General features: G+C 38.5%; 1 protein-coding gene across 3 annotated transcripts in view; it reads left to right on the top strand.

Moving 5' to 3' along the window:
* dnah9 (dynein, axonemal, heavy chain 9) overlaps positions 1-15014 on the top strand; it is a 260170-nt gene that overhangs the window by 71468 nt on the left and 173688 nt on the right. For all 3 annotated transcript variants that reach the window (XM_073866631.1, XM_073866632.1, XM_073866634.1), the window contains exon 28: positions 8801-8905. In XM_073866631.1, coding sequence (XP_073722732.1) covers positions 8801-8905 — 105 coding nt within the window. The remainder of the gene's footprint in view (positions 1-8800; positions 8906-15014) is intronic.

The raw sequence follows: 15014 nt of genomic DNA on the forward strand, positions 1-15014 counted from the left end.
GTAATATACAATATCACAGTTCTTTCTGGTTCTCAAATTTGATTGGCTGATAGCAGTGATATATTCTACCAGTGTCGTCACTGTAACCCCTTCACCATTTCGTATCGTTAACATATAATTTTGCCACTGATTATTGAGTGAGGAAGGCGTGAAGCACTTGAGTTGTACGGTCGGTCTATGACTGGAATAAACTGCCAGCAGAGCATCACACACTCGGGCATTAAGCTGCACAAACGCTGGTTAAAACCCTTTCTGTGTATCAATCAGTTCCCTAGCTCCCCATGTCGTGAATCGGGTAAAGTGAGCAGCCTGATGCCCTTCACAAATCAGAGGTCTTAATGTGTAAACTTTTGAGGGAGTTGCGGTCATTGTGTCTAATAATGTAGGTGATTAAAATACACTTGACAAATAAAGCAATGAAAACAATATTTTTTTCTTTACCTGGAACGTCTGTTTGCACGCGTCCCCTTCCTCAAAAGGAAGGGCTGCCACAGATAAATCAATGTATGGGAAACACTGAAAGGGCTTCAAATCCATTGCAGAAGAAAGTAGTTCCTCACAAAAGAGGCTTTTAAAAACACCCTGTTGTTGTTTACGAATGTCCTTTTTTTAAACTTGTGCCGTCGGGCTGTATAAAAGCAATATCGATCTCGTAGTCGTGTGATACAGCTCATCACTTGAGCATACTGCACATTTTGCCTATTGTAATGGGCCATCTGGATATTCTCCTATATGCATGCAGAAAATAATACAAGTAGTATGGTGTTTTACTATTCTAAACACATCCAAGTTGTCTTTTAGATTTTAATCAAGTTCACCTCGTGCACAGCAAGTGTCCAGTGATGAGCCTGTATCTCTGTATCCCAATGTCATCATTGCTGGATACACTTTTATTTCTTGCCTGATTCTGTCTTTTATTTGATAAGTGTTTATTATGTTGTCCTCGGCTGTCTTTTCCCTCCACGGGGGCCAGCAGATTAGTAAGGCTTTGATGCCCGGGTTTATTTACCTCTGAAGCTCATCATCATCCTTACCCTCATCATTACTCGCTGCTATTGGTCTGCCTGCAAAGAAAAAAGCCATATAGTGTGGCGGTCAATAGAGACGCAGTGTTAATCTTCTCATGCAGCTTGTACCTGCATGCTGAGACTGCCGCATCATTACCGGCCATGGCTCACCATGAGAGAGAGAGAGAGCATTTTATCCACTCTGGGTATAAGATCACAGACACTGACAATCAAACCACAGGTCACCCCTCATCTGTGTCAATGAGAACTCTTCCTCCTTTGGAAGGCTCCATTTGTAACAAGCCCACCGAAAAGATTGTGTGCTGGGTACTCGGGTGGGAGAGTGAACAGAGACGGTGGTTGGAATATGAATGTGGGTTTGAAGATGCTGTTCATTCTTTCAGAAACGGCCTGCTTAGCATTTGTTGTTGTAGTCTTGAATTTTAGTGAAGCATGTCTATTGAGCATGGTTCTGGAAAACCAGCAATGCACTGCATAATTTTACATATTATTTTACATACTACACATATTACATATTTTATAAAGTACTAAAGTGCTAGTTTGTTCACAAAGAATTTGTTGAGATTGATGATGTAGGGTTAGGGAATATTTGTGGCTTTTTATTCACATGTGGGATTTTAAATGTAAATGATCATGCTCGTTTTCGGATTTTGAAGGGAATAAAGTGAAGAGGAATTAACTAAAGGGACAATTCATAGAAATTCAGCAAAGTCACACTAATGTTTTGCAAAAACGTCTAAACTATATTATTAAAGGTGCAAACTGTAACTTTTTGAATGGTTATAAATGAACAAAGGTGAGCTTTAAAATAATGATTTGTAAGTTGAGATGTCGAGTCAGATTTCGTAGGAAAGTCAGTTGTTTCTGAATAAACGTTAAGATAAGTACAGTGGGGCAAAAAAGTATTCAGTCAGCCACCAATTGTTCAAGCCCTCACACCCAAAAAGACGAGAGAGGCCTGCAACCTCCGTCAAAGGTACACGTCAACCACGAGAGACAAAATGAGAAAAAAAAATCCAGAAAATCACATTGTCTGATTTTTTGAGAATTTGTTTGTAAATTATGGTGAAAAATAAGTATTTGGTCAATAAGAAAAGTTTATGTCAATACTTTGTTATATACCCTTTGTTGGCAATGACAGAGATCAAACGTTTTCTGTAAGTCTCCACAAGGTTTTTACATATTGTTGCTGGTAGTTTGGCCCATTCCTCCATGCAGATCTCCTCTAGAGCAGTGATGTTTTGGGGCTGTCGCTGGGCAACACGGAATTTCAACTCCCTCCAAAGATTTTCTATGGGGTTGAGATCTGGAGACTGGCTAGGCCACTCCAGGACCTTGAAATTATTCTTACGAAACCACTCCTTCTTTGCCCGGGCGGTATGTTTGGGATCACTGCCATACTGAAAGATCCAGCCACGTTTCATCTTCAATGCCCTTGCTGACGAAAGGAGGTTTTGAGTCAAAATCTCACGATACATGGCCCCATTCATTCTTTCCTTAACTCGGATCAGTTGTCCTGGTCCCTTTGCAAAAAAACAGACCCAAAGCATGAGGTTTCCACCCCCATGCTTCACAGTAGGTATGGTGTTCTTTGGATGCAACTCAGCATCTTTCTCCTCAAAACACAAGAAGTTGAGTTTCTACCTAAAAGTTATGTTTTGGTTTCATCTGACCATATGACATTCTCCCAATCTTCTTCTGGATCATCCAAATGCTCTCTAGCAAACTTCAGACGGGTCCGGACATGTACTGGCTTAAGCAGGTGGACACATCTGGCACTGCAGGAATTGAGTCCCTGGCTGCATAGTGTGTTACTGATGGTAGCCTTTGTTACTTTGGTCCCAGCTCTCTGCAGGTCATTCACTAGGTTCCCCCATGTGGTTCTGGGATTTTTGCTCACCATTCTGGTGATAATTTTTACCCTACGGGATGAGATCTTGCGTGGAGCCCCAGATCGAGGGACATTATCAGTGTTCTTGTATGTCTTTCATTTTCTAATAATTGCTCTCACAGTTGATTTCTTCACACCAAGCTGATTAAATATTGCAGATTAAGTATTCAAAGCCTGGTGCAGGTCTACAATTTTGTTTCTGGTGTCCTTTGACAGCTCTTTGGTCTTGGCCATAGTTGAGTTTGCATTCTGACTGTTTTAGGTTGTGGACAGGTGTCTTTTATACTGCTAACAAGTTCAAACAGGTGCCATTAATACAGGTAACAAGTGGAGGACAGAGGATCCTCTTAAAGAAGAAGTTACAGGTCTGTGAGAGAAAGAAATCTTGCTTTTTTGTTATTGACCAAATACTTATTTTCCACCATAAATCGCAAATAAACCCTTAAAAAATCAGACAATGTGATTTTCTGGATTTTTTTCCTCATTTTGTCTCTCATAGCTGAAGTGCACCTACGACGAAAACCACAGGCCTCCCTCATCTTTTCAAGTGGGAGAACCTGCACAATTGGCGGCCGACCAAATACTTTTTTGCCCCACTGTATTTAAAGGTGCAGTGTGTAGATTTTAGTGGCACCTAGCAAGAAGGGTGCGAATTGAAACCAATGGCTCGGTTCACCACTTACCCCTCTCTTTTGGAACAAATAGAGAAGATACGGTAGCCGCCACAGGACAAACATGTCGTCATAAGAGACGCGCTCTGTAGAGGAGTTTGTCTATTTAGGGCTACTGTAGAAACATGAGGGTGCTAAATGGCGACTTCCATGGAAGGGGACCTGCGATGTATATAGATACAGGCTTTTATACACCACTGCAAGTATAGTTATATATATTATATTGCGTTTTTGTCAAGTGGTCCTCCTAAGATTTACACACTGCGCCTTTAAGGTAACCTGCAAGTTTATGTTTTAGAAAGAGATGGCGATAGAGAGGCAAAGGCTACAGAGTTCAGCTTTGAAGAGCACCTATTATCCGATTCATGATTTTACATTTCCTTTGTTAAACCTCCATTTTGCCGTTATGCATTGTACGCATTTTTGAGGCTGCTCCACAGCGCACTGTCTTCCAGTGTTGCCAGGTCCTTGTCTTTTTTATACTACATGCTGTTTTGGTGCATAACTGTTAAAGCTTTTGGCTTATGAAGTGCTAAAGATTTTGGTGTTAATAAAGTGTGAAGATGCCAGTCCCAATATTTTGATCTTTGAGGTAAATCATTTAGATTTATTTTGTCTGTTTTCATATTTAAAGAGTTTACTACTGACTAAACCATGATTCAAACAAGTTTTGTGCAGTGTAGGGTAGCGCTTGTTTTTTATTTCTACGTATCATAAATGCAGCCGTGGTTTTGATGTTTTAGTATCCTTACCTTACCAATCTGTTACGTTCCGCTCAAGCCGCACTGGTAAATTTGATCGATCAGCTTTGTCATCTGCATTTTTTGGATCAGATTCTGTTCGTATTGATAAGGTAGTAAAGACGACGATATTAACTCACGTCACCATTGCATTGTGAGCTAATCTTCCAAACATGGTAAGAAGCGTCACATTTCTGGGTGACAAGAGAGGTATTCAGGCCAATCACAACGTTCTGGTTAGCTGGCAAATCAGAGGACACTGCGTTTTTAAAGAACAATGAGCTTTGTACAAAATACATGCGTTTCAGGGAGGCAGGGCTTATAGGAGCAACAATAATGCACAGTATGTGAAAAATAATGTGTTGGTGAACCATAAACTACGCAGGCACCTTGTATTACAGCAAATATAGAGGGTATGCACGTGATGTCACCTTTGGCGAAAGTGACTGCGTTTATGCCCTCTGAGTGGCAAAAGACAGAGCGTCAGAATTTGTGTACAGTGTGAAATCAGCGGAAACACTGGAAAAAAGCTGTTGTGCAATAGACTGTACTAACAGATTAACAGACTCCCATTAAATACGTTCCAAAGCATATTTTCATCATTTTTACTCTATTACATTTCATAAATACAAGTTTTTGTTTTACATTTGATATTTAAATACATTAACGTACTTTTACTCAAGTAAAATTACACAGTTTTCATGTAATTAGATAAATATTAATATGCAATATAAAAGAATACACAGTATGATTATATGCTTTAGAATGTAGTGAAGTAACATTTTTCCCAATACAAACACCCTAATAAAGCACAGATGCTTGGAAAATGTAACTAATGCAGGGATGGGCAACTGGCGGCCCGAGGGCCGCACACGGCCCGGGGTAAATTCTAATACGGCCCACTGGACCATATTATACTTAATGAAATACTTTTAAAATTATGATTTTTGTATTAGGACGTAAATACTCCCAACCAGGAGGGGGCGCTAGGTCCCGCGGATCCTCACAGTAAGCATAGTCCCGTGTTTGGGGTTATGTGAAGAGGTCTTCACAGAGTCCGAAAACCCGAAGTCCGACCCAAGACCCGATCAGGTTCGGGTCTAAAAGTTTCACGCATGCCTCGGACACGGGTCGGGTACAACAATCCGGTCTCGCATTATTTAAAATTAATGTGTTTTTGCCGAACGGACCCGAGAAGCCCTGAACTCTCACATGTGTGTGTCAATGTCCTTTTCAAACCTCCCCTCTGTTTGCCAAGAGCGCTTGTGACATTGTGTGGCTGGCGATAGGTTAATTTTCGTTCAGACAGACATGTAAGATATTTTTAAATGTAAATTTTAGCGGTTACCTTGTAGGGCTGTGCAAAAATATCGATACAGCTAACTATCGTGATAGTTAGCTGTATCGATAGTGTATCGATATTTCGATCTCTACTATCGATATTTTTTTTTACCATCAAATCCCTCTGTGTGCGTCAAACGACCTCCTCTGCCACTGCTGTAGTTGTCACTGTCCAGTTGTCTGCCATATACGGCCATTCAGCCAATGTCTCAGAAGTTAGAGCGAGTGAGAAAATGGCAGAAAATATAAAAACACCTGCAGCTTTCAAAGAGCTGCAGGTGTTCAGCTCTATTTTTTACAATTTTGATAAAAAAAGAAAAAGTATTGCAATGTATCGCAACATGCAACGCATTGTATTGTATCGTGATACGTATCGTATCATGGGCCTTGAATTGTCATACGTATCGTATTGGGAGGAGCTTGCCAATACCCAGCCCTATTACCTTGTCATCGTAATATAAACAGATGGAGCAGCTCGCCAAATTTGTTGCGAGGCCACCGGGGCTGCAGACTGCACACACGTCAGTTTACATTCGGGTCCAGTCGGGTTAAAACCAATGCCACTGGTTTGGGTGACGGGTCGTTCATGGGCCAGAATTGCTCTCAGATTTGAAAGGTAAAATACATTGTTATTAACATTTATATATATTTATGTGTTGTTTATTTCAAATAATTTTGTTCTTTAAGGGCGAGATGAGAAACTCCTCTATACTTTTTTAAAAGTGCTTTGCTTGTTACAGATGTTAAAGCAATGCAGTTAAGATGCTTTATCTAAAATGCTTGTGCACTGAAAATAAAGTTATGATTTAGAATTAGCATAATTGCTAAGTTTTATAGTTAAAATCTTTAAAGACCGGTTAATTGTATATTGTGGTTTCTTAATAAAGGATATTAAGAATGATGTAAATTGTGCGTGTCGTTCTGGCCCCCTTGGTATAAAGGAGAAAAATGCTGGCCCTCGGCATTATCAAAGTTGCCCATCCCTGAACTAATGTAATCTGCTATCAAGTCCAACTAAATTCAATTTAAGCTGATAATAGTCCGTTTTACTGGCATTTTCACAGCAGCCACTATGAAAACTAGCCATTTTGTTATACAATTGCCACTCAACAGGGCGAGCTCCTGCATGGTCACGTGGAAGTGACGTCAATGCATACCCTCTGTACAAAAGTGTTGTTTTTAGCAACGTAATGGGTGCTCTTTAATTTTGTTTTCCACTGCTTATTTTCAGTGTTGGGGAAAGTTAATTTTAAAAGTAATGCATTACAATATTAAGTTACTCCCCAAAAGAGTAACTAAATGTGTTACTTAGTTACTTTTCATCGAAAGTAATACATGTGTTACTTTTAAGTTACTTTTGCGTTACTTTTTCTTACTTGGGCTAAGGCTTGATCTCTGAGTTTTATGAATTTCTGCATTCAGAAATTGCATATTTCCATCACAAAAATATCAAGCTTTGAACTGCCATCTCCGTTTTCTGACTTAAACTGTTCTTCAAACATGACTACATTCAGTTTAACCTGATAAGGAACACTGTGCCGTACACGGTACACCCCCTCCCTTGCACGTGAGGCTGCATTACGTAATTGTAACTTTGAAGCATTAAATCTTCAAAATATACGGTCATGAGGCACATCGTTGTAAAGCTTAGACTTTAGGGATTCCATTAAGCGCACACACAAAGCATAATATGATTTTTAGCAGTCATAAAACTGTAATCTAGTTGTTGGTTACCAGGGGCCTCATGTATAAAGCATGCGTACGCACAAAACAGGGCTAGAAACGTGCGTACGCCAGTTCCCACGCAAAGGTTGTGATTTATAAAAAAACAAACTTGATGGGAGAATGGGCTTGCAGGGTGGGATATTAGGATGATTCATGTACACACACTTGCAGGTGATCTGTGATTTATAAAGGGAACATTACTTTGTTTTATAAGTCTTCATAATTTTTGGTGTATGCCATTTTTGGCTTTTGTGCGTACGAAGACTTTTAGTAAGAATCCCACGCACAGTTTTATACATGAGGCCCCTGAACCGTGTGGCGCCGATTTAGGATATTTACTTACCTTCAAAATCTTCCCTTAATACGCTTCGGTGAAATTGTCCAAAACAAATTGTTCATAAATCCCCAAAAATCCAAGGAAATGGAATATCCAAGCCTTTTAATTCAAAACGATTTGTTCATCTCATAATCTTGATATTTCTGACCGAATTACGATATAAATAGTGTATACAATTAGTTCACTAACGGACATTCGTTCGAATCTCACTTTTCATTCACGATTTATAGTGAATATATTCGGATGTCACGTTTTTTGTGCAACGTCTGAGGAACAAATACGCCCCCTTGTGGAATTTCAGCCGTTCCATAAGAGGCTACTTCAGTATGTTATTTTTTAATATTTTTTTCGAATTAATTTTTAAAAGAGTAACTCAAATATTAATGTGTACATTTATAAAGTTAATGTGTTACTTTACTTGTTACTTTAGAAAAGTAATATTACGTAATGCACGTTACTTGTAATGCGTTACCCCAACTCTGCTTGTTTTCTAATATTTGTGATGATATACTATGCAATAATTAAATTTTTGTCATTTTTTCATACAGCATAACAGATAACATACAGTCAATCTATAATAATGAAATAATTTTGGTTAAATGATTTTGGTAAAATGAGCATTCTGGGAAAAGTGATTTTTCACTATGGTACATAAAATAAAACTTATTTCATTAAGTGCCATGCATATACACTGTAAAAAGTAAAAATTTGCTCAAACAAATACTTCAATTGGTAACACCTAAAATGTTTAAACATTTTCAAATTCAATTTTTCCCTTAAAGTGCAAAAAGGTAAGTTGAAAATGTTTAATTTTTAAATCATTTTTTAAGTCGACCCAACTTTTCCTTCATTGTATAAAAGCATTGTTTTGTCAGACATATACTTTATTTTGTTTATTTGCATTATAACATGTTTGGGGGTAATTCATACTGAAAGTTGAAATGCAATACTTCTCTAAATCTGAATTTTGCATCATGTTCTCCACCTCAGTTCAAGCTCAATCCTGAATAAAGCACATTCCTGTCTCTCATTTGTCACTTTTCTCTCTCTCAATCTTTCTCTTTCAGTCCTGTGGCAACATCTACAAAGGTCTGGCACAGACAGGAGCCTGGGGCTGCTTTGATGAGTTTAACAGGATATCAGTGGAGGTGCTTTCGGTGGTGGCTGTGCAGGTGAGTTGTCACTTCAAAAAACATTGTGATACGATTATGAATAACCAGCTCTGAGAGATTTCTATGCTGAATTTCACTGTCAAGCAGACCAGGCTTACAGTAGAAAGTTTAAAGCTATAAATAGAGATAAGATGCAGCAGGAAAACACTAAGTGAGGAAACCATGTGGAAACTCTGCTTTTATGATTTACTCAACAATTATATCATCTGCCTACATGTCACAGCATCTCATAACGCCCGTGCATCTGCTATTTTCAATTGAGCTTTTATGCATTTCAATTCACACGGGGCTCGAAGTGAACCAGGATTTCAATCAAGCTTCTTTGAAGACAACTGTCTGAATCATCATCATCATCACACATAAATCTAATTTACTCACAATGGAAGATGGTGTTGGTGATTATAAAGGAGTTTGATGTGTAGCTGACTGTATATCCGTCTTTAGGGGCGTTTTGCTGCGATACAATGTGTCAGACTGTGAATCTACCAACTTGTTCCCTTAAAAGCGACTCTTTCCATTGCAGCTCTCCTGAAATGTCAGGACATCGAATAGGTGTTTCTCCCCTGTGATCAAAAATGAATTACTTTTTCTTTTGTAGTGTTTTTGAAGAGCAGCCGTCACGAAGAACAATTTACAGTGAATCAGAACATCAGAGTAATGATACCGAAGCGTCTGTCAGACCCTTTTATAAACCGCGTGATAGAAAGTGCCATCCGTTTAACTGCGGAGAGTTTGATGATGCATTTTAAGTAGGAGCAGACTTTCGGGGGATACAGCCCATTGAAATGATATTCTTACTAAGATAGATAGAATCAATTTCCCATTTGCGTAATATAAAATAAACAGAATGGCCTCCAGACGTATCAATATTGAGACAAATTAGCCGAGCTCTGCCTTGCACCTCGCTGCAGCTCATTATGGGAGGGGAAACATATTTGCTAAATAGTTTCCCCAAATATGAAGCACTTTGTTTTCATCTTCATTATTACTAGGTAGGAGACTGTTGTCAGCCCGGATGGTTAAGTTAATATTTTGGGTTCCAGTTCTACTGTTCCATTAGCAGATGTTTTAGTATAGTTAAGGAAGCCCCCGATTTAATGGTTGTAACTTAATATACTAAAAACAATTATTGGTAATAAAATAGTATTTAAAGGTCCCGTTCTTTCTGTGTTTTTGAAGCTTTGATTTGGGTTTACAGTGCCCAATATTATATAATGTGTTCATGTTTCACTTGCAAAAAACAGTATTTACTTTATCTCTGTAGGGCTCTTTTTACTGCCCTTAAAAACAAGCTGATGCCGCCTTTGTTCTATGAAGTCCCTCCTTCAGAAATACATAACGAGTTCTGATTGTGTAGCTTGTTTAGTTTGTTGTGATTGGACAGCCACTTAACTTAGCAGAGCCGTGTGAGCTTAGTTTGGCGACTGACGTATTTCTGTGGGTGGAGTTTAGTCAAACACTCTTACATTGACGCCATTAAAGCAGGAAGTAGAGGACTGTAGTCCAAACCGACCGTTCACTGTAGGCTTTGAAAGGGGAATTCTGTTTAAGCAAATATATCACCATGGCAGTGAACTTTGAGCATTTATATCATTTTGCAGGTATTACTTAGGCTTTAACAGCAACATTACACACTAACAAAAGTTTGAAAAATTGGATCAGGAAGAATGTGACCTTTAATACTACAAAACTTAACCCAATGATTATCTTTAATTAAATGCATTTTTATTTACATTGTAAATGTAATTCAATGTAATGTTAATGTTGGTTACTTATAGAGTAGTATAATTCATCCTTCATATGTCCAAAGAGTCTTTTGTGTTGTCAGATTATTATAAAACAGAATGGCCATTACGGTTTTTAAAGGAAAAAGATGAACACTTGAATGTGTACGGTGGGCAGAGCTGAAGCGTTACTAGTATGCACAGCCTTTGGATACTAATCTAAACAGATTCGAAATCAAACTTAAATAAAAAACTTTTTTTAAATAACTATGGCTTACAGTCAGATACAGCCTTACATATATGATCCAGAATCGGATACGGAGTCAGTAATTAATAATGTTTCCTTAAAACAGGTGATGATTATAAATGTACATTATTTTTTATGTAGAATATAGGCTACAGTAAACTAACATGTAGTTTTTATCATTTTCATGCTGTCATTTACTTTTCCTTATATTTATAGCATATTGCTTTTCTATGTTTGATCATATTTCTTAAAAAATATGTTACACAGCTACGTAGTACGGATCTTTCATTGTAGTTTTTAATGTAGTGTGCATTGCAAGTTCGTGCTCGTGTTTAGCGTTACAGTTCCCTGTTGCAAAGTCACGCACAGTCCTGTTTGATAATCCGCACCGCTGTGATTGACAGAGCACCCGACCAGTTATCCGGTCACACTGCAAATCGTGCAGTTAAATAGAAACCTTCAGACAATGCTTAAACACACATAAGCACAGGGCCACTTAAAAACTGCTATCTATCGGAATCAAGTCGAATTCTGGTCTTGATATTAGACCCGCAGTTCACTCTTGCCTATTGAGTCCCGACCTGCATCTACAACGCAAATGACAAGTTAATATTATTACACCCGTTACATCAAATATTATGCGGTTCACCTGCGGGTACCCTGACCCTGCTGTCTGAAACAGATAAAACAGTCTCACCGTCAAGTTTTTTTCAGGAATAATGTAAGTTTCCTTCCAAACAGATTTGACTATTAATGTCTTGCAGTCACATGTAAGTAGTATTCTGTATTTAGCCTTTTGTTTTTGGACAAATATCTTGTAATTTAATTCAATTCAATTCAATTCAATTTTATTTATATAGCGCTTTTCACAAATGTTAATTGTTGCAAAGCAGCTTTACATGAGATGTAAAGGAGAACACAGAAAATCAATAGATAATATAAGCAGTAGAACATAGCGGCTAAGGTTGAACCGTACAAGCAAGCGTATTAATAGTGTTACATATACAGTAAAGTGCTAAGCTAAGCCAAAGTTGGCTGACTCTCCCTGGGACTAAAAACCCCCTAGGAAAAAAACCCGGTGGGAAAAATCCTAGGAGGACAAAAACCCTTGGGAGAGATTAATATGTATATATATATATATAGATATAGATATAGATATAGATACGGTAGGGATAGGAAGCGGGTTAAACTGGTTTAGCCGGTGGTTGCCGGTCGCGCATCGGCTAGGCATCACGTTGAAGGACAGCCAGTAGATCAGTGGTGCGATGACCTTCACAGCAACAGGAACTGGGTCTGTTTGTGTCATTGTCCTCAGGCTCGAGGACGAGACAGGGAGACAAAAACAGAGTTCTATTAGCGTAGGGGCCGTTCGCATGTAATGCAAGTGTCATACAGTATAGTTGTTGAAGTCATCTCGGTTGGAGTCAGGCTTACTTTTGCGGGTAGTGTGTTTTTCCCATATGAGGGGTGTGAGTGGTTTGTTCTAGTGAAAATAACTACTGCGGGTAAAGTACTTTTACTGGACATATTTTATGTGAATGCTTTGTTAAAGAAGAATGTCTTAAGTTTAGATTTAAATTGATCGACTGTGTCTGATACTCGAACATTATTTGGTAAATCATTCCAGAGCTTAGGGGCTAAGTAGGAAAAGGATCTACCACCTTTAGACACTTTTGATATTCTAGGGATAATTAAGAGACCCGAATTTTGTGAGCGCAGTTTACGTGGTCGATTGTATTCTGATAGTAGTTCTTTAATATACAAGGGCGCTAGGCCATTTAAGGCTTTGTAGGTGATTAGTAATATTTTAAATTGTATGCGATATTTAACTGGTAGCCAGTGTAAAGATTCCAGAATTGGACTAATGTGGTCATACTTTTTAGATCGAGTAAGCACTCTTGCGGCGGCGTTTTGAACCAGCTGTAGCTTGTTTACCTGATTTGCATGGCATCCCCCGAGTAACGAGTTACAATAGTCTATTCTAGAGGTCATAAAAGCGTGGATAAGCTTTTCTGCATCTGATGCAGACAGCATATGGTGTATTTTTGAGATATTTCTAAGATGGAAGAATGCTGTGCGGCAGACGTTGGAGAAATGACTATCAAAAGATGGATTGCTGTCGAACATTACACCTAAATTCTTAACCGTGGAAGATGGCATCACCGTGCAGCCATCTATGGACAACTTGTAATCTGACATGCTATTTTTGTAGCGATTTGGTTCAATAATAAGTATCTCAGTCTTATTGGAGTTTAGCATAAGAAAGTTATGTGCCATCCAGTCCCTAATATCACTAATGCAGTCTGTTAGCTTAGCAAACTGGTGGGTTTCGCTAGGATGTGACGAGATGTAAAGCTGGGTATCATCCACATAGCAGTGAAAACTTATGTTATGTTTCCTGATAATGTCTCCTAGAGGTAACATATATAACGAGAATAGGATAGGGTCTAAAACTGATCCCTGTGGTACGCCGAATTTAACCGGGGAGTGATATGACTCTTCCTCATTTACATAAACAAAGTCATAGCGATTGGTTAGATACGATCTAAACCAGGCTAACGCCTGACCACTGATGCCAACATAGTTTTCTAGTCTACTGAGTAAGATTGTGTGATCTATTGTGTCAAAGGCTGCACTAAGGTATAGTAATATAAGGATTGAGATTTCACCACGATCGGATGTTAATAGGAGGTCATTTGTAACTCTAAGCAGCGCTGTCTCTGTGCTATGGTGGGGCCTGAATCCTGATTGGAACTTTTCATATGTATTATTATTCGCTATGAATGTGCGTAGCTGGCTTGCCACTACTTTTTCTAATATTTTAGAGAGAAAAGGTAGGTTTGAGATTGGTCTAAAGTTATTAAGATCTCCCTGGTCAAGGTTTGGTTTTTTAATGAGCGGTCTAATAACTGCTAGTTTGAAAGCTGTTGGAACGTATCCTAATTCTAGGGATGAGTTAAAGATACCGTGTCTGACACTACATGAAATACCTCTTTTAGTAATTTTGTGGGAATGGGGTCTAGTATACAGGACGATGATTTGGATGACATTACTAATTTAGAGAGCTCTTCTATTGTAGTAGGTTTAAATGACTCAAGATGTTCGTATGGTAATCTAGAGGTAAATGTACTATTGGGTATAGTGGTGGCCGCTTGCGTAGTTTTAATGTTTTCCCTAATAAACATAATTTTGTTAGTAAAGAAGTTCATGAAGTCATTACTATTGTGTTGGAGTTTACTATTTGTTTCTGTTTGTTCTTTGTTTCTAGTCAGTTTCGCAACTGTGCTAAATAGGAAACGAGGGTTGTTTTGATTTTCTTTAATAAGCGTACTGAGATAGGTAGATCTGGCGGTTTTAATAGCCTGTCTGTAGTGTTGAACACTCTCTTTCCATGCTGAACGCCATACCTCTAACTTTGTGCTTCGGTAGTTTCTTTCCATTTTTCTGGCTACTTTTTTAAGGGCTGCAGTATGATGATCATACCATGGAACTGGAGTTTTTTCTTTGATTCTTTTTTTTCGAATGGGAGCAACGGCATCCAATGTGCTAGTGCAAACGTTGTTCAGGTTTTCTATTATAATATCCAGATCTTCACCGTTATCTGCTACATGTTATATTTGAGACAGGTCTGGAAGAGTGCTAATAAAGCTATCTTTAGTGGTGGAAATTATTGTTCTGGCTAATCTGTAGCATGTTGTAGACTGAGGGGTCCTATCTAGAAGTATCGTGTAAGACACAAGGCAATGGTCTGAAATGGCATCGCTCTGGGGTGATATTTCGATATCATTAATATTGAGTCCGAGTGACAGAATTAAGTCTAATGTGTGCTTACGAGTATGCGTTGGCCCCGATACGTTTTGTTTAATATTGAGAGAATTAAGAACATCCATAAACGCACGTCTTAATGCATCTTTTGGGTTATCCACATGAATATTAAAATCACCAACAATAAGAGCTTTATCTACCGTGACTGTGAGTTCAGATAGGAAGTCGGCTATTTCTTTAAGAAAATCTGTGTGGTGGCCCGGAGGCCTATATATGGTAGCTAAGATGAACGAAAGCTGTTTGTTGTTACGATCAGTTATTTCCATATTTAACAGTATTATTTCGAACGAATTAAATTTTAATTCAGATTTAT

This window comes from Misgurnus anguillicaudatus, chromosome 4 (assembly GCF_027580225.2).
Source record: "Misgurnus anguillicaudatus chromosome 4, ASM2758022v2, whole genome shotgun sequence".
NCBI lineage: Eukaryota > Metazoa > Chordata > Actinopteri > Cypriniformes > Cobitidae > Misgurnus > Misgurnus anguillicaudatus.